Source organism: Tyto alba, unplaced genomic scaffold (assembly GCF_018691265.1).
Source record: "Tyto alba isolate M040663 unplaced genomic scaffold, T.alba_DEE_v4.0 Super-Scaffold_18, whole genome shotgun sequence".
NCBI lineage: Eukaryota > Metazoa > Chordata > Aves > Strigiformes > Tytonidae > Tyto > Tyto alba.
In genome coordinates this window covers 11,630,460-11,654,595 of record NW_024881280.1, presented here as the reverse complement: position 1 = coordinate 11,654,595, position 24,136 = coordinate 11,630,460, and the positions used below count along the sequence as shown (strand labels likewise).

General features: G+C 39.6%; 1 protein-coding gene across 1 annotated transcript; it reads left to right on the top strand.

Moving 5' to 3' along the window:
• The first annotated feature begins 132 nt into the window (after positions 1-132).
• SLC39A9 (solute carrier family 39 member 9) lies at positions 133-22,975 on the top strand. The gene is made up of 7 exons (XM_042790593.1): positions 133-640; positions 5,913-6,021; positions 10,894-11,085; positions 13,440-13,508; positions 14,722-14,807; positions 16,722-16,856; positions 18,577-22,975. The coding sequence occupies exons 1-7, from the start codon at positions 545-547 to the stop codon at positions 18,805-18,807; spliced, it is 918 nt and encodes a 305-aa protein (XP_042646527.1). The 5' UTR covers positions 133-544; the 3' UTR covers positions 18,808-22,975.
• The last annotated feature ends 1,161 nt before the right edge of the window (positions 22,976-24,136 follow it).

Sequence of the window (24,136 nt, the reverse complement as noted above, 5' to 3'; positions counted from 1 at the left end):
GCGGCCATCTTTGATGAGGGAGCCTCTCCACTCCCCGCACGCCATCTTGAAGCCGGGAAGCTTTTTTTTTTTTTTTTTTTTTTTTTTTGGGGTGGGGGTGGGGATGTGGTGGGATGCGCCCCGGAAGGGGAAGTGCTGGTCCACAGAGGTGCCACTTGGCCGCTGAGGCTGCGGGTGGCGGTGGGTGGCTCGCGTACCGGCCCTCACGGGTCCTTCGCGCCTTCCCCCCGCGGCCGGTTCGGGCCCTGAGGCCGCCGCGGCGCCCGCTGCTCCGCGCTGTGGGCGGAAGGGCTCGGTGGGGCCGGTCCCGCTGCCGCAGGGGAGGGCCGGGCCTGCCCCTCTGCTCTGACCCGGGGCCGGGCCGCTGCTGCCCGCCCCTCTGCAGCGGGACGGGGGCCGAGCAGGCCGGAGTCGCCGGGCGAGGGAGACATGGCTGAAAGGCTTTCCTGGGAGCTGGGTGTTTGCACGGGTTAAGGCGTGCGGGACGAGGTGGGGAAAGTTGCTTTTGAATTTCGCTTGAAGGGACTGGACAGAAAGCGACGAAATGGATGACTTCCGCTCCATCTGCCTGCTGTCTCTGGCCATGCTGGTCGCCTGTTATGTGGCAGGAATTATCCCCTTGGCAGTTAATTTTTCCGAGGTAAGACAGCGTCGCCAAACTGCTCGTTGGGTGCTAAGGGAGAAACTAGACGGAGAGATCTACCAGGAGGAGTTCGTGCTGTCCCCTGGCTAGTATAGCAGTGCTGCTAGGGGTAATGTAGTGACATAAAAATATTTTTAAGGAAATTGTCAGTGCGATACTGATTTTCATTCAGAATTGCAGTTTAAAATTATGCTTGTGTATAAAAGCTAGATTTGAGCCAAGTGTCTCAGCTACAGATTAAGCAAAGTCTTAGAAGGACATAAGAGGAAATGGACATGGTTAGTCTTACAAGCTTGTGTCAGAAGCTACTGAAGTCAGAGATTAACTGTTGATATGTGTCAATGGACTGTCCCATTAGGGCTTTTAAAAGCAATTCTGAGAACATTCTCAGAAAACTTTGTCTTGGTTCCCAATTTTATTCACAGCTTGTGCTGCTGAAAATTAAACTTTAGCTCTTTGATTACAACACAACTTCAAGTTATGTTGTTGTCCCATGTAACTCAAGGCATTCTTTTGGATACGTAGGGTATTGTTAAAGGAGAGAAAGACTTTCATAGATTGACTGAGTTTCCAGGCAATACAGAAGGTCAAAAGTAAATGTATTTGGGTGCTTCTAAGAAATGATTGTTGAGACAGTGGTGATTGTTACAGTCTCTGGAAGTCTAATGTCCTCTGACGCCCAAGGGGTTTTTCTCTTTCTGTATGATGACTTGTATAGAGGTGTGGTGTAATGAGAGTTTAGTTCCTCTAACGTAGTAAGAGCTCTCTTATGAGAGGTTTCCCGTTTCTGCTGGGAGCAGTGCCGCTTTTGGAAAGCCAAGTGCTGGAAGAGAGCTGTGTCTTGTTCTTCTGTCAAGTCACAGAGCTGGTCGCACCTGTCCTTTGGTCCCACTGTTGCTAGGAGGCTCGGGAGCAGCAGACCCTGAGCAGCATGGAAGGAAAGGCCGTTCATTTGGGTAACAGAACGGTTCTACTAAATAGATTGAAACATGATAACATATTTACATAAATATCATCATAGTTCTGTTTTGCCAGCGCTTCATCTGATGCTTTGATGGACCTTCCCTTATGTCTTCAGTGCTATTTCTTCCACTGTCTTGCTCTTCAACATTCACTTTTGCCTTGAAGCATACAAAGGATTTTCTTGCAAATCTGCTAAGAACGCTGCCTAGCATGCTGACATTGTCTCTTTTTAAATTTAATTTTGCATTTCCTCATGTATAGACTTGATAGTCGCCTGTTGTCTCTGACTTTCTATTCAGTGTTGTTTGAAGGTAGAGTTCTTGATCTGTGTTTATGTGGTTTGTTTATATGTAGTTGAATCAGCAGGCTCATAAACCTTTTGGGGCTCCCAACAGCTGCAGGAATACAGATGTGTTGTGGATCCAAAACCAGCACTCTGCATAAGCAGTAGTCATGTACTTAGTAGCCTTTTGCGTGTGCAGTATGTTGCCAACAGTTCACACATGCACAATCAAGTTTATTGTGGTATCTTAAACTCTCAGAAATTATTGACTCAGACTTACACTTGATTTAAATTAAATATTTAAAATATCCACATGCTGTACTGGTTTAAAAAAGAGGAGCAGAATCTCTCTGCAAATTATGTGCAAATACTAACTAATCCTGGAAGTGTCTAGTAAGAAGTTAGAATTGGTTTGTGTGAAACGATTGCTTAGGGCTCTGCAGCAAGGCCAATTTCAAACCGAAATGACTGTTTGGACTGTGCATTCTATGGTTTGCAAAAAGTTTTGCAGTTGGCCTTAGTGAGCAAAAACACCTCTTCCCACTGGCCACTTACAATGGATAAACAGAAACCAAAAATGAATGCTTTACATAATATACCTCAGATGCTGGAGAACAACAAAATTATTCATTAGTGTTAATACATTCCTTCAGATGATGATTTTTTTTTTTTTTTCCCGTGGAACCTATTGGTTGTGTTCTGATTTCATGCTAGTTTCTATTTTTTTAATTAGATTTGGATATTCTTGAAAGTTTAAAATTCCAGCAAAGCCAGGTATGACTAAACATTGATGGTAAAAAGGTATAGACTGAACAGAGCTTCACTTTATTTCTCTATGCAGATGTACCCTTTTAGCATAATCCTAATTTACAGTACTCTGCTCCAAATTTGGTCTGGAAACAACACTATACCAGTTCTTGAGGCTCTCTCTTAAACCATAGTCAAAATGCAAAAAAAAAAAAACATCGAGTTCTAGCAGTTTGAATGTTTTGCTGGTATAATGGAGGCAGGTGGTGTTGGCTGGACTGGGACTGTGTGCTGCTGAAAGTAAGTGTGAGTTTTTGATAGGTCCTAGTAAGAGTTTCAATGACATGCAGATTTAAACCAAATACTGAGCAGTGGAACAGGTTGCTAATTTGAGGAATTTAAGATTTTTTTCCATGCATTTTTTAGCACTATTTACTGTGTTGCTCTTGTTTTCTGACAAGAGACACCCAAGTGTTTTTGTAACTGAAATGGTTTGATTTCTTTGATAAAACTAGATGACTTTTGCCCGTCTGGGTAGGCTGCAATTATTAGATTGCAGTATTTTGTACTGAAAAGGAGATGGAGACTTATCTTGAAATAGTAACTTGTTAGCACGTATTATTTTCATGGATCTTTAAAATTCACAGATGCCCAAATGAGAAAGCAAGCAGTACTCTGCGTTTGCAGTTGTAATAAAACAGTGCTGCTTCTGATGCTTTTTTTTCCCCTGTGTTTATGTACGTAAAAGAGATTATAGTACTGCAGTATAAAAATAATCTTGTTTTTCCTTGTAAAATGCTGTATTTTTGCAAAATGAGTTTATGAACAGCGGGTGTTGAAGATTCTCTTTTCATGTAGATTGCCATTGTATAAGAATTTATCAAGTATAATTGTTATACATGCCAGTATACAGTGCATGTTTGTGGAAACTTTACAGGTGTTTTCATCTCTTACATATTACTATTTGAATTTCCCCCAGTAATGCTGTAATTGTTTCCTTATGGTCACATTTGGCTTGCTTTCAGAAAGCTAATTTTGCATCTCTCTAGAGCCTCCTATTAATTCTGTACAAGTATTAACCTATTTTGGTGAGGTTAAGCAACTTGTGTCATTATAGTGCATGAAGGAGAAAGGATGGCATAAGGATATGCAAAAAGTGTTTTCCCGTTAGTCTAACACTGACTTCTGTCTCCAGGTCCTCAGTAGTTAACATTAGTATTTTGGTAGCACCCAGACATCTTACTGTGAATGGAAGGTGATCGTGATTCTGCCACAAAATGTATGCTACACGGTTGTTACGAAGATTTAAACTCCTGTGGTTGCTACATGTGATATAGAGGCTCTTACAGAGATGATGGGAAGCAGCCTCTGCAAGTTGTCATATTCTAGAGTCTATTAGATGTTTATATAATTGTATTTTCAGTACCTGGCTTTGACTTTAGCCTGCCAATGTTGTAGTCACAAGGAAGCAAAAAGTAGTAGGCAAGCTGTTCTTATATTGATAAAACAGGATTTAGTTGGTTTGGGAGAAGTGAAGGAGGGGTAATATCCCTCTAAGCTCTTTGCCCAAGAGGAGCATATTGCTAGGAAGATAACGCTTACTAATAGTGGCAAGTACTTATAAACTCTTTATGTGTGTGGTTTTTAATATTGGTGTAGAAATTCTTCCTTAAATATGAATCAAACTATTTTTCTTTACTATACCATAAAAATCATTAGGCTTATGTTGTTGTTTTGTTTTGGTTTTTTTGTTAGAGTTTAATTGCAAATTTGCAATATTTTTATTACAAATCTATTTGAAAACCTGTCTTTGCAGAGGGGAGAGGGGATTGCCATGGTCTATAATTGCAGGGAGAGTGGAATATCATTTTATATTGTCTTAAATGCCTTTACACTGTTTAACTCCTTTTTAAAATGCTACTGGAAGGCTTATAAATTATAAAAATGATAAGCACTGTTCTTCATTCATGCATCTTCTAATCAGAATAAAAAGAATGACATCAAATTTATGTTAGTACCATTATCAGTTTGGTGCAGTTCCCTCATTCAGACTCTCATTTGAGTAAACCCTTTTAAATTATTTTTATAATTCTGGTTTTGGAGCTATTTTAGGAATTCAGTCCCTTCTGCCATATTTTGTACCTACCTGGCATTCTGGAAGTGCTGTGATACTACGGTTCTAAAACTTCACCTGGCACGTTTTTTTTTCTTTTAATACAGGGAACACAGTATCAGATCTTTCAAATAATAATAATATTAAATATCTTTCTCCTAAACTACTTTTTTGTGGACAGTTTTATATTTTTAAAGAAAGTCTGTTCTTTAGTGATACCCTATTAAATAGAAGGCCATTGAAGATTGGCGGTTTTAGGGACAAGCTTCTGCACAAGAGTGGCTGTTTGGTTTAGAGACTGTTCATCTACCATATATAACAGTCTTATAACAGCTTAACTCCATTTCTTCTGTCTTTAAACTTGTAGGTGAAAGTAGAGCTCCTGCTGCTTTTCTCTCTTAAATCTTCCTGCTCTTTCTGTAGTCCTAAAACTTTTCATAGTCTTTTTCTGTGTTATATAATTATAGCTGATTTAGCAGTTACATTTGTACTTGACCAGCATATTTGTATCTGTAGATGTATTTACATTATTGGTACTCTTGTCTTTTTGTTTTTTGCGTTGATAATTTAGGTTTTTTTCTTGTATTTTCTTTTATTATTCAGATTGGCTTTTGGGGGGAACAGACAATTTATCTTGTGGTGTGCCATACATAGCAGAGATTTTAGGGACCTAGCATGTTTAAGTATGATTTCTATTAGGAAGGCTGTATTTGTAAACATTGTAAAAATTGAGATAAAGCATAGAGTGGCAAACATACTTCAAAATTCAGTCACTTTCAATCTTCTTTTGTCTCTGCAGGCCTTACAGTTTGAGGCCCTAGAGGATGAATTAGACCCCAATAATCATTAGTGCCAAATATAGCAATTGTTGCTATTTTCAAGTATGTTCTTTTTCATTTCTTGTTTCATGTTAACAGTCAAATGCGTCATCTTTTAGCTTTCATTTCCTACTTCAGTTGGTTGCACTGGGCACAATATGTTCACTTTTCAGAAAGCTAATTGTTAGGAGTGTGTACTGAGGCTCTTCAATAAAAATCAGCAAGAGGTTTTATGGGTCATGCTCTTCCCCACCCTCTCCCTCTGCCCCAACCTCTGTTAATGAAGAAGAGTAAAGAAAGCGTTTTCATTCTTAAGGATGATACTTCTTTTGTACTTGTTTGCAGGAGAGATTAAAGTTGGTGACTGTTCTGGGTGCTGGGCTGCTGTGCGGAACTGCTTTGGCTGTCATTGTGCCAGAAGGAGTACATGCACTTTATGAAGACATTTTGGAGGGTAAGAACCAAACCCAGATGGCCTTGTTCAATATAACTTAGCTCATGGTGTTATGATATACTGGGGCTTGTTTCTAGGACTTCTAACATGAGGCTGGTGGAAAGGTTTCACAGCAACATGACACAAAGCTGGCATAGAATCACAAAACTGCCATAGGCATGATATTGCATGTTTATGGTGCTTTGACAGAGGGATGTGATCAGGCTGTGGATCGATGACTTTTGCTGGGTGATCCGGTTATCTGCAGGTCCAGGTACTGTACTGTTCATGGAACCACAGACTTTTATGCCAGGTCATGTGTAGTGTTCCTTATTCTGGGGAGAGTTAAAGTTTAACTTTCACTGGAACATCAAAGGAGGTACAAGGATGCCTTTGGCAGAGAATGAAATTGTGGACTATTTGCTGTTGCTTTTTGTAGTTTAGATTGCTTCTTATTAAAGCAATTGCAGGAAGTGTTTTATAGGTCTATATGTACTTGCCCTTATAGAAATTTCCTCCTTTGAAACTGAAGAACATCTTGGAATTAAGTTACCTTAATATACTTGGCTGAAAACTATAAAAGGCTAATTCAGAGAGTAGGAGGCATTTCTTTCTTGGGTGGTGGTGTCTGTTACATAGAGATATCCGTGCGTGGTTCCAAGTTTGAGCATCCAGCTCTAGTCTGCTGTTGCTGGTCTTCAAAACCTCACAGCCTCTGATGAATAGTTGAAAGCTAACAGTGATTATATGTCCTGTAGGGGCGTGTGTGTGAAGCACATCTTCTACCCAAAAGTCTTAGTAAACCTCAATTTGAGGTTAAGACATTACTTTAAATAGTCAGGGCTCATTACCTCTGTCTGGAGTTCACTTTAAATCTTGCTTTAGCTTGGAGTCTCGTGCTATGACATTACCGTTGGATGTGTGAGATTTTTCCAGTATGTTCAGAATCCAAAATTTGTCTGAACGTAAACAACTTAGTGGTCACAGGAGAAAGGACTGTAAAGTTGAGGCTGTAAAGAACTTTGCAAGCATCTGATGTACCATTGTTACTAATCTGGGACTGAGAGATAACTATAATACTCTGCTTTTCTTGTACTACTGTTTTTTTCTTGTTCCTACACTGTTTTAAATTTATTTTTAGTAATATGCTTTAATTTATCCTGTTTTAGTTTCCACTAAATCTATGTTGCTCTGTTTAGAAATAAAGTAAATAGAAGATAATATATAAAATCATCTTTTATCAAGAAGCGAAAGAACCTCTGGTTATGCTTTTATACTCTACTGTAATTTGTGCACTCTAGTGTAGGATGTCTCTAATGAGCTGTAGTTGTGGATTTGTTCTCCATTCAATTTTAATTCTAAGTAGACTAAATTTTTCTTGTAATGATATGGCTATCAGTAAATACAATTGCTGTGAACGTTTGCATTTTATTTTTTTTTCAACTAAATGGGGCTTACTGCTTAAGTGTAAAATCTATAGCCTGTTATTTAGAGCTATATGCTCTATAACTTAAAGTTTAGTATGTGGTAAAAAGAAGCATTTCTGATTACTGTAGTAGTGATATCAGAAGTGTTCACCTAGGAAAAAATAACTTGTTCTGTGAATGAATTCAGACTCCATACTGTATTGTGTCTAAAGCCAGTCTGTCTGTAAAGACTTTTTTGTATTGCAAAGAGGCAAAATTCATGGGTATTATAGATTTAACTGCAAAAAATATTTCTAATGTTTCTCTTACAAAAGTAGGATATTCAAAGTTAAACTTAAGATTCTGAGAACTTAAAAGCTTTCAGTGTTTTTTTTTTTTTCTTTTTTGCAAATTCATCCATTTATGTAATTAAACTTAGAAGGGTGCCTAAGGGAACATTGAGGTAAATTTATGTAATGGGGGAAAAAAAAAAAAAAGAGGTCTTTGTTTTCCCAGTTCCAAATGTAATTTAACTGTGAGACTGGTTGCTTGTTACCAAAACAGGTGTTTATTGCTTGTACAAAAGTCTTTTACTGTTGTATTTTCCCACAGGCCACAAAATAAATAACTTCTAATTTTTGACCTTGTAGGCTGAGAGCAAATTGCATATCATGATTCAGGTTATTATTTGATCATAAACCTATGTATGTGTGTAGTGAAACTGTTTGACTGTTACCAGCAAATAAAATTCCTTTGGTGACTTCAGTCCTTTATTTTAACTGGTGGATCTTCATAACTGCTGTCGGATTGCCCTGAGTTACCCACTATGTATGGCTTGAAATGATCTGAGTCAAAGTTAACTTTAATATAGATTGCGAGAGTCTTGAGTGGTCTAAAGTTATTTTCTTGATCAATCTTGTTCAGCAAAGATATGTTTGTGAAACTTGTCAAGGGCTACCAAGCCTGTTCCGATGTGCTTTGTGCCTACGTTTTGTACAGTGGGATGGATGTACAATTGCGTCTTATCCAAGAAGATGACTTGCTAGAGTAAGTCAAGTTTTTGCTGTTTGTGTCTAAAACTTCAGAAGAGTAGTCATCAACCAAAAGACCTCCTCAAAATGACAGAAGTTATACTTTTGTCACTTAAGTCACAGATGTTGTGAAGGCCCTAATGTATGCTGTGCTCCATTTTGTTTGTTGCCATTCTTTTTTTTTTTTTTTTCCCCATAAAGCTAGGTGGATGAAAGTTGCACCATCACTCACTTTAAAAAAAAAAAAAAAATCTAGAATGAACTTTAAAAATACAAGGTTGAAACAAAGTTGCTAGTCCTCTTAGGGTTAGATGTGGTAAAAATGAAAGTAAGATCAGTAACATTCATAGAATCACAGACTGGTTTGGGTTGGAAGGGACCTTAAACATCACCTAGCTCCAACCCCCCTGCCCCGGGCAGGGCCCCCTTCCCCCAGCCCAGGGTGCTCCCAGCCCCGTCCAACCTGGCCTTGAACCCTTCCAGGGAGGGGGCAGCCACAGCTGCTCTGGGCACCCTGGGCCAGCGCCTCACCACCCGCACAGTGAGGAATTCCTTTCTTATATCTAATCTAAACCTACCCTCTTTCAGTTTAAAACTGTTACCTCCCATCCTATCACTACACCCCCTGATAAAGTCCCTCCTCATCTTTCCTGTCACCTGCTTTAAGTACTGTCAGGCTCCTAGAAGGTCTCCCTGGAGCCTTCTCTTCTCCAGGCTGAACAACCTCAACTCTCAGCCTGACCTCATAAGGGAGGTGCTGCAGCTCCCTGATCATCTTCATGTCCTCCTCTGGCCCTGCTTGAGCAGGTTCATGTCCTTCTTATGCTGGGGGCCCCAGAGCTGGACACAGCACTGCAGGAGGGTCTCATGAGAGTAGAGTAAGAGGGGAGAATCATGTCCCCCAACCTGCTGGCCACACTTGCTGCAGCCCAGGGCACGGTTGGCTTTCTGGACTGTGAGTGCACGTTGCTGGCTCACAGTCAGTTTTCCATCCACTGCTACCTCCAAGTCCTTCTCCACAGGGCCGTTCTCAATTCACTCATCGCCCAGCCTGGATTTGTGCTTGGGTTTGCCCCAACCCATGGGCAGGACCTCACCCTTAGCCTCATTGAACTTCATGAGGTTTGCATGGTCCCACCTCTCCAACCTGCCCAGGTCCCTCTGGATGGCATCCCTGCCCTCCAGCATGTTGACTGCTGTGCACAGCTTGGTGTCATTGGTAAACTCGCTGAGGGTTCACTCGATCCCACTGTCTGTGTCATCAACAAAGATGTTAAACAGCGCCAGCCCCAGCGCTGACCCCTGAGGAATGCCACTCGTCACTGGTCTTCACTTGGACATTGAACCACTGACCACAACTCTTTGAGTGCAACAGCAGAGACAATTCCTTATCCACTGAGTCATCCATCTGTCAAATCCATCTTTCTTCAATTTAGAGACAAGGATGCCATGCAGGACAGTGTGAAAAGCTTTATACAAGTCCAAATAGATGATGTCAGTTGCTCTTCCCTTATCCACCAGTGCTGTAACCCTGTTGAAGGCCACCAAATTTATCAGGCGTGGTTTTCCCTTAGCAAAACCATGTCACCAGCCACCTCCTTATTTTTCATCTTGGCTTTCTGGAGGTCATTGTAGGTAAAGAGTTGAGAGTGTTTTTAAATTATGAACTGTGCACCCAGTACAGCATTTTACAACATGGAAACTTAATTAAAAACCTGTCCGGCCATCTTCTTTCCCCTTCTTAGATTTTAGCTTAATTTGAAGCTCTCTTAATTTGGGGTAGCTTAGTGAGTCAAGATAAATGTCTTGGGCAGGGTATGGAATTAAAGCCTATGTAGGAAAAGGAAACAACCACACAATATTCAACCACAGGACTTTGGGTTTCTAGAATGGTACTGACGTTTGTAGGACAGTGTGCTGATTTAACTGTTGTTCTAGTGTGTATCATTGGACTTTATCAATGCTAATTTGTTTAACTAGAGACTGATTCTTTGATATATAAAGTTAATAATCTTAAAGATTGCTTTAGATCTCTTGGTAGATGGAACCTATTTTATCTCCGTAGCCTGTATTTTCTCACTTAAATTAAGATTATGACTTAACTGTTTGGCAGCATCACTGAATACAGACAGAACTGGCAACTTCAGTTAAAAAAGGGATTAATCAGCAATTTTTATCAATCTATTTGTATTTAAAATGCAGTATTTAAACAAAGTAGCTTATCAAGTATTAATGCTTTCTTTGCTTTTCCATACTGAAGATGTATGAGTAGAGTCCAACCAGACATATATGTGCTTCCCTAAGAAAATGGTCTAAGACAGGTCTAAGTCATGTTAAAAGAGGGCTTTTGTGTATTGTCCCAGACAGTATAAAGAATGCTTTTGGCAAAGGAGGAGAAAAGTGACCATGTCATGTTTAGTCCCCTGTCTCCTAATCTTTTTGCTTGCCTGTCACAGGGAAGCATCACCCGGCGAGTGAGATGCAGCATGTGATTGAGTCTGAGAAGGTAGTGGAGGTCCCGGTTGTACACGAGTATGGCCATGACCATTCCAGGTTGCATGCCTACATTGGTGTATCCCTTGTCCTCGGCTTTGTCTTCATGCTGTTGGTGGATCAGATAGGCAGCTCTCATGTGCACTCTACAGATGGTAAGTAAAAATTCACTTTCATTAGACTTGCTAAATAGTCTTAATTAGCAAGTTGCAATTTTTTTGAATGCTACTGGGATTTAATTTGACCAGTCATGTCTAGAGTTTCAGTAGGTACCTTACAAACATAAAGCAAGTTCTGTGTAAAATGTCTGTGCCGGAAATCTGTCCAGGAATTCAGCATCATTTGAGAGCTTGCTTCACTAACATGAAATAACTGTGAGAGCACATATGCTTTGGGAGTGGAGGGTGACTTGATGCTTGAGTTATGGTCTGTTTTACAGTATCACCTGTAGGGGATTTCTTTGGCTTTCCAAAAAACTTCTGGTTAGTCTTATCTACATTTGTTTTTCCTACTTAATGGTCATACATGCGGGTAAAATTTGCAAAGAATTAAAAGTTATTTAAAGTAAGACTGCAAGAATTACTAGATGTAAGCTCTGCTTCTTTACTGTAACTGCACAGCTGGACACCCATGCTATTCTAGAGCCTCACTTACTCCAAAACATTGCCTGATTAGTTCAAAGATTTCTCAACTTCATCGCGAGCCTCTAAAAATGCCTACAACTGCCTTTGTTTCCTGCCTGTGGCTTCACGCTCAGACTGTAGCTTGAAATACACCAAAAATGTTTTGCCATCTGAAAAGGTATTTTATTGCTACTGGCTGCTTGTTTTCTCCCACACAATCTCCTCTAATAGTGGAATTTGGCCCCCCAAAATTAGGGAATTGATCTTGAAGGAAAAGTGAAACATACACACACAAAGTAGGGGGGATATGTTTTGGTTGGATCCTTGGTAGTTCACAGTGCAGCTGCGCAAATGTTTGGATGGGTTTAGTGTGGTGGGACAGATGGGAGGCCAGCGCAGGGGCTGTGTCACCTTTGTGCTCCTGGAGAAGCGTAAATGGAGGCACAGCCATTGCTAGCTGCTTTTCAGAGCTTTCCAAAGGAAACAGTGGCAGTGAGGATGACAAGGGGATGCAAGTGAGCAACTGACAGAAGACTCCATGGTTTGTACAGGTTATGACCCTTTTCTGTGTCTGATCAGAGCATATACCAGGAGAAAATTGACTATGGTCGGTGTTAGAGATACACTAAAATAGGATATTAAGTAAAGTTTTATCTAGTCTGTACCTCAGTCAGAGGAACTGTAGTACTATTTTTGTAATGTAATTTAAAGCTACTGAAGAAAAACATTTTTTCTCATTTGAACCAGTGTCTGGTAGTTTTGTTATCTCCCAAGCGGCTAGATTTTAGTCTGTCTAAACTAGAAAAATTCTGTAGGCCAGAGTGGAAGTATGAAATCAAATGTGACTCTCTGAGTATGTTTAGTTCTGGTCAGTCCAAAACAAATCTAAAGGAAATGTTCTTTGTGAGTATCTCCTCCAATTTGACATTCAGCCTATGCAATTAATTGCTCAAATCAGCTCCCCTTGATTGAGAAGATCAGTCTGACTGAAGAGACTACAGTAGTTTTTAGCCAGCTCACTTCCCTGATCAGACTCACTGGGCAAATATGTGAGTGCCTGGGCATGAAGAGGGAGGACAGACAGGAGGAAAGGAACAGGCAGGAGGACTGGACTTTCCATTTTGGTGGCAGTGAAGACTTAAAGTAGCTGTGTAAGTGTGCTTGCAGTCAGCTTTCTGACCAGTACTATAATTAATTATTGTCTCAACTGTTTGGAATTTAACAGTTGAATAATAAGATGTTTCTATACTTGTATAGGATTTATCTGCCCTGTTCATTGCAGTGATTCTTTGTAACAGTTTTGTATTGCCCTGTTGTGCTGTGCAATGAGCTAACCTGGAAATGTCCTCAGTAGTTATCAAACAGTTGCGGTCAAAACACAGGATCGCAAGCAGCACTGGCTTCATTTCTCCTCTGGGGTGTATAAGGTTGGAGGGAAATCTTTGCAGCTGCTGCCATGACAGGTAGAATTTATTGCTTACTAGGAATTGCCAGGGAATCAGTGCAACAGAGACTGTTCTAGATGGTCACCTGAATGAAAATGCCAACACTGAACTGTGTGGGGAAAAATAATCCTGACTCTCCAGCAGGTCTGGATTCTGGGGATACAGCATAGAACTGTTGGTTTCAGGAGGCTAAAAACATCTGCTTCTGCCTATATCAGTGATCCTGTAAATTACAAATAATTGTCTGTGATCCTGTGCCTTGTTTGTTGGCAGAACTTCAGGTGATTTTAAGGTATCAGACTACTTTATAGTAAATCTAATGCAGAAATAAAAAAGTTGGTAGTTGTGAATATAACATGTGCAGTGATAATTACAATTTTTCTTCCAGCATAATTTATGTATTTGTTCTCTTTATCCTAACTTTCCTCATGACCATTTCAGATCCAGAAGCTGCAAGATCAGGCAACTCCAAAATCACCACAACACTGGGACTAGTAGTCCATGCTGCAGGTAATGTGGGACCTATTGTTGGCACTTGACAAGGACTTACTTTGCTGTATGGCTCAGCTTTAGATGTGATAGAAACACTTGGGATTTGTTTTTGAAGGTGGCTTTTTAATACCAAAAAAAAAAAAAAAAAAAGGAAAAAAAAGGCAGGGTGAGGAGAACTAAGGATCTTCCCCAAAAACTTACTGGGAAAACATACTCCAGTGCTCAGAATGTTCCATGGAGTTTTATTTGGGTAGAGAATTTTCACTTGTCTATTTTCCCTGTCCAAAATGTTGTATGATGCTCACTCTCTGCCTCTTCAATTTCTTTGGTGGCTGCTTCAGCTGCTAAATGTCAATACATGCTAAAACATTCAATAAGTAGTATGAAACACTTTTGGATTTGTTTGTCAGTTGACCTGTGTTTTTAAAAATAATACTACGTTTAAAAAAATACCTTGTGGAAAAAAGGACCTTATAGGGTGGAGTGCAAAGATTTGACTGAAACGTATTTGGGCTGAGTTTCAAGGACTGAAAGTTGTGAATGTGTTGCGGTCAACCCATGTTCATGTTGTAGTTCTTCACTATATATGTGTAGTATAAATATCATGCTTTTTTAATGTCTTCTGCTGAAGGTTATTGTCTAGTTAAGTCATAAGGTGTTGATCAAAAAGATATTTTTTTCACTAAACAAAATGTCTATATATTAAAGATTGATATAGCATCCATTTTCTATTTAATTTAGACAATATATTTAAGTTAAATGGTGGAAAAAAGTAGTATTTACAGTAGTAAATATTTGTAGCACTACTTATTGTGGTACACATTTGCAAATTCATTTAAAGGTTAATAATTAAAATTCTTTTAATGATTAGAATCTAAAGCATTTTTTTTTTTAATTTGAACACAAAGCCATTTCTAATCCAGAACACTAAAATAACTAAGCTTGTTACCTGGTTTTAATTTGTCAGAATGTGTCAATACTGAATAGATACTCAGTATGTTTTTTATGGTCTTGGGAAATACGAGACAGCTCCTGTTGAAGGTTGTCTGATGTCCTGAAATTGTTGTGGCTTAACAAAGGGAAGTGAATCCTGTGTTGGGTTGGTATTGTTAATGGCATTTTGAGTAACAGGGCTTCTAAAATCAACGTTTTGTACTGTCAGCCATAGAGGGGGTGGGAAGGATGAAACTGGTGTGGAGGAATAATCTCTGAATTTGCACTCCTGTTTCAGCTGACGGTGTTGCATTGGGTGCAGCAGCTTCTACTTCTCAGACTAGTGTCCAGTTGATAGTGTTTGTTGCGATTATGTTGCACAAGGTAAGTCATCATCCAAAAAAATCTTACTTGTTCTTTAAAAGACTGTTAAAGCATACAGAAATTGCTAAAGATCTTAAGTTTCTTTAGTGATATAATATGGAAATGTGTAATGCCATTGAAATGAGCAGGGTGGTAGTGCAGCTTCAAGGACCTAAAAGCACTGGTATGGTGGGTGACAGCATAGCAGATGATGGATGTTCAGTCTGAATGGAGTACGAACGTGAGAGAATTCTGACTGCCTGCTGCCTACCTTGGTTGCAATGGTTGGGAAAAGTCTCTCAAAAGTAGGGAGAGAAGAATAGCTTATGAAGAAATCTGGTAGCTTCACACTGACTTTTTCTGAAGCTAGTGTGGTGTTGTGTGTGTTTGGGTTTTTTAAAAAACAAACAAAAAACCTCAGGATTTACTGCTCTAAGAGATGTATTCAGAGAAGTTCTAGAGGGTGAAACATGAAAGTATATGCTAGTGTATTCAAGGAGGAAAACCAGTTTTATGCTGATTACAACAGTTTTTTCGTTCTGTGGTGTTAAGAAAATGGGAAGGATGTTTTGAAGCCACTTAATACCAGAATACAACTTCTGGTTACCTCTGTTATTGTACTAGCTTCAACAGCAGTCATATGTTATTTTTGCAAGAAGAAAATGTAAACGCTTTTCTGATGGTAACAAGCAAACAATGGCTCTTGAAGATAGGAAGATCTCTTTAATGTTTGTGCAAACATATCTATTAGCTATATAGGTTCTAAACATACATGTGCAGATGCATATTTGACTTATGGTAGCACATGCTACCATATAGTACAGTAGTTAGTCATACATTCATCCAAAATCTTGTTTGCATAATTGCATGTTCAAAATGTTAGGAAATCCAGATCTTTTCTTCACTGTTCATACAGGAAATTGTGGTTTACACAACCCTCTCCAAAGGTGGCAAAGTCTATGTCACATCTTGCTGTGAAGCTTAGTTTATGGCTATTGCTAAGCAAAATTTGCTTTTATTATTTGTAATGTTCAAATTACCTGAGTTCTGAAATGGTACAATTTTAGAAGAGGAAAATTTCTCGTATGAAAGATTATCAAAAAATATTTGGTATTGAAAGAGAAATGTATTCCTTCACTTGTCTTTTTTATTTTTCTGGTCTTCTGGTCTTCCTGATTGACGCTTTTGTCTTTCTCAACTTTTTTCATTCACTCATGGTTTCCTTTGTCTATGTTTTTTTAAAAAAAAATATTCTGTCTATAAAAAATGCTCAATATATTTTAGTTTATCTTATCTCAAAAATGTCAGGATGGACTGCTATTGTCTATGCAAGCAAAAAAATATAGCAAATTCCGTGAGTAATAGGACAGCTATGCCTTGTGGATAAGAAATTGGATGCCAGCAGAGGGAGAAGGAAGTATTTGTTTGCTTCCCAGTGGGAACAGAAATGAAACTGAATGATGAACTAATCAAGAGCTGTTTGGTCTTTTCACATGGAGGCTGACAGCTCTCTATCTTAGGGAATTTTTTCCCCTTCCATGTTAATTGTAGAATTTTTCTGCTATAGATTAAGAAACTGTCCATCTAGGGATGTGTAGTAGTATCAGGACAAAAAAAAAAGAAAGTACATGAGTTAGTGGAGACTTAGGCATTATAGCAATGACTCAACCCATAATGAACATTTTGGTATTTATAATGACTACACAAATATGTGTACTCTGATAGCCAGAACACGAGCTTCCATTAGGTACTGTTATTAAGGTAGGGCAATCACCAGAATTGTACTGATTTGGGTTAACTGCAACATACTAATGCTCTCCCTAAATTTCTTCCAGTTCAGTGAATTTCAATGTAGTAAGTCATATTTCAACTTTATCTCAGATTTCAGGGGATTTTAAAAGGTATTGTATTACTAATGAATATTGTTTTTCACAGGCACCAGCTGCCTTTGGCCTGGTTTCCTTCCTGATGCACGCTGGGCTGGAACGGAATCGAATTAGAAAACACTTGCTGGTCTTTGCGTTAGCAGCACCTGTTATGTCAATGGTGACATACTTGGGGCTAAGCAAGGTAGGTCTGTGATGTTTTTCTCTCCAAAACGTAGCTCATTGGTGGAGTTTGGGAAAATGAATATCATACAAGTTTTGTAGAACGTAACTCCAAACAGCTTGAAAAATGTAGCAGAATGGAGATAAAAAGAAAGCTATACGAATGTGTGAAACAAAAAATAACCTATGCTTTCCATCAGAACCAGTGATAGAACTCCTCTATAGAGTTCTGCATGGCTTTTTTTAGAAGGCTGATTTCTGTCTTCTCCTTTCTGCTGCTCCCTGCTGAGAACAATTTACTCATATACCAGGTTTTATCTGATGACTATATAACTGAGTAATTTTCAGTGTTGCTGCATGCATTATGGTTTCAATATGCAGGTAGAAAATAACGTTTGCTAGTTTCCCCTGCCATCCCACAATTGGTCCTGTATGTTCAAAGTCTTTTTCACGCTGTGGCAGAAGTTGAATCCTCAGCTAAAACAGCCTTTTTGTCTCCCGTACTCCTTAAAGCATAGTCTTGTCTTGGCTCTATACAACAAATGGCCTGTGAAATGGGCCACTGCACGAGTTTATCATCTCTGTTCAAATTAAATGTTTCTGCTTCTCATAGCATTTCCAGTGACACTCCTGTATTTCTAACTGCTGTGGGCCATGCTAGTGACACACTATGGTGTTGTGTTGTAAAGAATCTAACGTGATCTCATGGAACTCAAGGCATGAGAGGAAAGATTAAGTAAATGATCTGGACTGATCGCTTTACTTGCTGGAAAGGGGTTATATTTGATATTGCAGTACAAGAGACAGTAGAAGGGGTTGGGTTTGTAGATAGAAATGGGAATGCTGTTTGAGCATTCTTTTGATGTAGGCTCACTAAGAGTTGGTTTTGCATTTTGCAGTTCAGAAGGAACAGAGCGTTGTTACAGTGATTACATTGTTCCAGAGCAGATCTAGCTCCACTCTGGACAAATAACCTGAGATTATGCCAGAGAACCGACATCACACTTGAGTTGGAAATTGTTCAAGAAGCATTTTGAAACTGATGTGTGATGTGTTGCATTTGATTACATTTAATGATGTGTAACACGATCGTAATCCTAGTATGAATGTGAAGAGGAAATCAGTTTTGAACCAGAAGATGCATTTCTTTAGGGAGCTTGCATGGAAATTCTGGGAAAGTTTTGGGTCCTTACTTGTACATACAAATGAAATATTGAATGAATGATGATTTGGGACTTAAATCTAGCAAATGTTGCTCTGACCAACAGGGGACTAGATATTTAAACCCTAACATCTTATTTGAACTCTTTGTTTAGGAAAAACAAACAAACAAACAAAAACCTCAGTCTTGAATGTCCTTCCTAAAGTTTGTTACTTTGCAATCTGAACTTTTTTTTTTTTTCCAAAGCACATTTTGTCATTCTGACATTTTATATGTTGCTGAGATGTGCTTCTGCAGAATCAGTGACTTTTTTCTTCTGTAAAGGTTCCTATAAGTCTGAAGTGAGTTAACTAGGATCAGAGGTGCCTTTCTGCCCCCCCTCATCACCTTTAGAATGCCAGTTGCAACATGTAAGATGCAAGACACAAAACATCACATTAAACCATTGTCTGTTTGAGAGAACGAGAGTTGATAGAAATCCTCCTGTGTTTGGACACTTACAGAATTTTTAAATTACTGATTAAAGAGCTTCTGCTTATCCTCATTTTTTTTTTTAACCCTTTCCTTATTGCCATTTCAGAGCAGCAAAGAAGCCCTTTCAGAAGTCAATGCCACCGGAGTTGCTATGCTGTTTTCTGCTGGGACTTTTCTTTATGTTGCCACAGTTCACGTCCTCCCAGAAGTAGGAGGAATTGCTCATAGCCACAAACCTGAATCAACTGGAGGAAAAGGACTCAGTCGTCTGGAGGTGGCAGCCCTAGTATTAGGATGCCTTATTCCTCTAGTTTTGTCCATTGGACACCATCACTAAACGCTCGAATTTCACCGTTCTCCTCAATCTGACACGAGCAGTCAATGTTGGCTGCTCCCTTTATCATTGTCTCTTACCATCATCCATCCCATCCACTTTATGGAGTTCAGAGGGAACCTTGATTGCAAAATGAGGAATACTGGCAAAGTTTTTAGTGTAGCAAAATGTACTTTGGCAGCCGGACGAAATTCTATGTAACTTTATTTTCTGGAGACATTTGCTATTTTAATTGTTACTTCTGGCCCTATTCTCAGGGAAGATGGCATTTGGAGTTTAAGGTGAGCGGGAAAGAACACAGCGACTCCTCGCGAAATTGCAGTCACCAAAGTATCCAGCGATTCAGCTTTCACAGCTGAGAGTGAAAACAAAGGATGGCTGCCTTCTGAGCGGTTGAAGTCTTACTAATGAAGGAGGGATCTCCCTCATCAGTTCTCTGTTGTCCTGACAACGCAACTGGTCCTTGTGATGTTTGTCACTAATTGTATTGCAAAAATGGGCTGCATTCTGAACTCTGGATAACACTGCTGTTGTCACAGAAGTGTCACTGATAGGAAGGAAATGATGTAGACACTGTAGGATTAGAGTATGAGATCAGCTGGTCAAGAAAGCATAAATGAATTTTGCAGTTTAGTCCATTATTTAAGACAAAGGATTGAAGCAAGGGGAACAGTGTTTTGATTGTTCATGCAATTGTTCAGAAATTTTAAAAAGGCAGTGTTTCTTGGGGGGTGGTCTTCTGCCAAGTCAGTAAAGCATAGGCACCAAAAATGTTAGCAGGTATTGGGTACTGTGATTAGACTACTGCTGCTGTTGAGAGATACACCCATAGTGTCCTTTGAAATCGAGCTGTTCTGGGCTCTGAGGAGTAGGAATCTGATGGAGACAGCTGTTGAAGGACCAGAGAACTTCACTAGCTCACTGAGCTGCTGAAATCAGTGAGGGTGTGTGGTGCTGTTTTAATTAAATAAGAGGTTAACTAAACAAAATGTTTAGTTTAATATTTATGCTGCAGATAGAGTACAAAGTGTTTCTAAAGCAGTTATAAACAAAAAAACCCAACAAACAAAAATCCAAACTGGTGTGTTCCCAGTGGACCTGTTAGGCATTTTGCTTTTCTTTTGGGAATTGTGCATTCGCCTCTTACGGATAAGCATTGGTTTTGGTGAATCTACTGGAGGACTTACTGCCAACTACTGATGTCTCTCACTACAGAAGAGTGATAAAAGATCCCTCCCTTTCCAAGGCACAACCTTCTCTTGTCAGGCGCCATTTCTCTTATGCAAAATATATGATACTCTAAGAACTGTAGTGCATTTAAAGGTCAGGAATGCTTGATGTGCACAGACTCAACATAAAATTCTTTCTTTAGGGGAAAACGTTTTGATGCCGTACCCTTTTTAAGCTATACTCTGTCTGCACTTTTTAAAGATAACATTGCCAAATATATTTTTCTTTTGATTTTTTTTTTTTTGAAACAGATTTTCAAGGCTTGAAATACCTTCTTAACTGAAGTGCTTTTTGTTTCCATTTGAATGAATGTGTCTGTGTTTCATGACATTTATTACTTATACTACACAGGCCATTGTGCCTCTTCTTTACATTTTTGTCATTGTCCTGTTTGTCTACTATGTAATGATGAGTATGTCCTGGCTCTTGGACTAGTGATTGCTTTGCCTGTTGGCTTGGTAACAGTACAGGTGTATCCCAGGATTGAAACTAGTATTGAACCCCAGGAGTGCTTGTTCATTGTGTGTTTTACTATATAAAACTGATGCAAAATTATTAGAAATCATATTTTCCCATACAACAGTCTTTCCAGATAGAATTAGTGTATCGGGCCTAAACAAGCATTTTTGACATTAGACCTTCAAAAATAAATTCTGTTCTGAAAAGCCACTGCAAAATTAGTGATATGGATGAGATCTTCTCCTGCACGTTCGTAAACTTTTTTTTTTACAACAGACATATGCAACTAGTAAGTTACCTGTTTAAAAAGTTCAGTGTTACAGGCTACTGACAGATGCAAATGATACACAGGGATCTTTAGACCACAGCTCCCAGTGTTCTTCCTTGATAATCTTACTATTTTGTCTTGCTTGATCTTCCCACACAACTGTTTCCAAAAGCCAGAGAGTTTGCAAGATCTGCAGCAGAAACAGGCGATAGCTTAGTGCAGCACCACATGCTTATGTTTTGTAAAACAGTAAGGGTTTTTCTTTCTTTAACCTATCACCATCACTTGCGCACACACCCCACCCCACTAGTTAAGCCGGCACCCTGACTGCCTTCCACTTCAGCCTCATTCTGAGTGGAACAGCAGCAGCGGTTTAGGGAGGTGGGTAGGTAAGGTCCCATTTCAAGCCTTTTGTTCTGGTGTTGCAGCAGGTGGATGGTACCTTTGTAAGTGGATCAGTGTGTATTGATGAGGATGTGGCAGCCAGCCTTTTCACTGCTGACATAACTCCTGGCGTGTTAATCGTAAGAGGTGCCACCGCTGAGAGGTCTTGCCGTCTTTGTTTTCTCCTGCCCCTCATACCATGTTTCCAGTTTCTGGGGCAGCCACCAAAAATGCTAATACTCCGTTCAATGATTCATGAATTGTAGAGGCCAAGTTATAGCAGCAGGTGAGGGATTTTAAATGGAAACATTTGCAACATAAAATTGGCACCAAAATTCTGATAACACATACTTTTCCTTTTGGCACTTGCTTAAGTGATAGAAGACTTCTGTGATTTTTAGGGGTTTTTTCCTACCCATTTAGAACTAGCAACAGCATTTTCTTTTGGATGTCTCTGTTATCTCTGTGTTGAACTATTTTAAATTCTGTAGCTGAAACTGCAGTGACTAAGGAAGCTTTTGGTTATGTGATAAGAAGAATGTAAAATTTTAAATGATCAAACCTTTCCAAATTGCCAGTTCTGTGGGGAGGATTATTTTCTCGGGGCAGAGTATTTTAATGAGTTAAATAAAATGGTCCATTTTATCACAGCCCTTTTTTTTTTTTTTTTTTTTTTTTTAATCTATCTCCCCATCTGTCAGTAAATCCAAGCACTGCATGTGGTCAGGGCCATCTGGTATCATTTTCTACTCCTCAGGGGACCCTGGTGCAAACAAATTCCTCTTGCTCTCCCTGTACTAGCCGTCTCTGCCTGTTCTCTACTGTGGGGTAGGTGGCAGCAGGTCTAGCAGGTAACACTTTTACCAAGTGCCAGGCATGTCCCCCTTTCCTCCTGTAAATCCCTCTAGGAAATCTATAATCTTCTCATCAGCTGTTTTTTTCAGTTAATGATTTCTTAATTGGCAGTAGGGATTGGACTGAAGCTGTTTCTGTTGATCCCAGTGTGTTCAGGTACTTTCCCTACTGCTCTAATTCCTCTAATGTTCCTTATATAAAGAAGGAAAATACTTCTTTTTCAGCACCTGATGACAGATGCAGAAACTGCACTGACACTTAAGGGAGGATGGCAGAGCTGTCACACCAAGATGGGAATTTTTGATAGTTGTGGCACGTCAGATGGCTGGGTGTTTAACACACAAACCGGCTGTGAACCATTTCCAGGTGGATTGTGTAAAAGGCTAATCTTATACAAGAGACCCGGGAAAACTACGGTGTTTATTCAGGACCTAGTTCAGAACCTTCAAGGAGCTTTTGACAATAGCAGATGAGTCCATGTGGTATCAGCTGTATGCAGAATGAGAGAGATGCTGTGGAATAAATATTGCTGCTGCTCTCTTCCTGTTCTGTGCTGGGACTTGGGAAGAAGAGGAGGGAAGTGTATTTGTATTCTTTTGGGGGTGGAGGGAGGAGGAGTGGTTGCAGTATGGTGGGGAAGTTTATGATGAATTTCAGATTCTTTGATTAATTTCAGACTTCTGTTCACCTCAAACTTATTTTAAAAATAAACTTTTTTTTTTTTTCTTACCGTCCTTTTATTACATCTCTTAGCAGCCTTGGTTTTCCAGGGAAAAACATTGCGTGGTCATTGCTGTTTACCTGACTCCATGTATGGAACTGTAATTTTAATGTCTCTTTTTCCAGACCATTTGTACACAAAATCATTCCATGAATGGCTGCCTTATAATTTTTCCACTTTAATTGTGAATGGTTAAAATAATGTTGCTGTTTTCAATTTGTTTTATTATATTAAATTTTTACTAGGTGCAGTGCTTCGGAGTTGGCTTGTCATTTATTGCATGGGGTTTTGTGACGGCTCCAACAAAGAGAAATGACAGTCTTAAAAATGGGATGCAAGCAGTGCAGACAGTACATTTTATTTTTGTGTAAGTGTTTGCTGGTTTTTTTTTTAGGATGTCTGAGCACCTCCTGGAAATGTGAAGTGTGAAACTGCATGTTGGGAGCCAGTCTAGCAGGTTGATTTGGACATGGGTATGATGAGGTTTAGAGGTATAAATACAGAAATGATTTGCGAGCTCTGCTTGAGAGGCATTTGACAACTTCTGTCTCCCACAGAGTGTTTAGGAGTTGGCATCACCCTGAAGCTAGCTCTTCCCCCACCCCCAGGGAAATCTCTGAAGCTTACAAGGCAGAGACCTCCTTGGAGGGCCATAAGGAGAGGACTGGCTCAAGATTGCTCCAGGCCACTGTTAAAAGGCTGGGGGACATGATGGGGCTAAAGAAAATTGAGAGCACGGGATGGAGTGAAAACAATCTTGTCAGCCCCAAACCCGAAATGCAAGCACTCAGTCCCTCCAGTCTTTTTGGAGACCTTGTGGCAAAGTAGCTTTTCCTGTATATTTGTGTGTCTGTGTGATTTGGATTAAAAGTCAACTTTAAATACGCTTGTTAAGGTGTAAAAAAAAAAAAAAAAAAACCCTAGCCTGCTTTTTGTTCCTGTGTTATGGGGAAAACTGCTGGTGAAATCTTTCTTGCCCCTGTTCTGTGGTTTGATTTTTCTTTTTTTCCTCCCATCTTGCTGTTTCCAGGCACTGAGTCACAGCTCAGCTTCCCTTGTGACTGCCCCGTGATCCTACTGCTTACCTGTTTGCAGCTCTCGGGCCTTCACTACTGGCACAGGCTTCCTGGAAGACAGCTGGCCTTCTTCCTGCAGTGTTCGATGAAAGGAAAGCCTGTGCTAAGCCACAGCTACCCAAGTTTTCTCTCAAATGCTAGTTGTGGTGGTCATTGTAACTGAGAGCGGATTGTGTTCTTGCTGTGAAGAAAAATTGTCTTCACGGGCTTCTGAATTTATCTGGAAGGGTTTTATTGGCCTCTGACATAATTTTGAGTTACAAAGAATAGTTGGAAATTAAATTTTATCAGTGGTCTCTAAGAGGCACTCAGTCAGGGGATATGAGGAGAGCTTTGAAA

Bases quoted from the DNA above. Each gene is read 5' to 3' on its own strand.
- SLC39A9 (XM_042790593.1), top strand. From the start codon at position 545: ATGGATGACTTCCGCTCCATCTGCCTGCTGTCTCTGGCCATGCTGGTC. The intron at 11,086-13,439 runs GTAAGTAAAAAT...TGACCATTTCAG, and splicing joins TCATGTGCACTCTACAGATG to ATCCAGAAGCTGCAAGATCA. The intron at 13,509-14,721 runs GTAATGTGGGAC...CTCCTGTTTCAG, and splicing joins ACTAGTAGTCCATGCTGCAG to CTGACGGTGTTGCATTGGGT.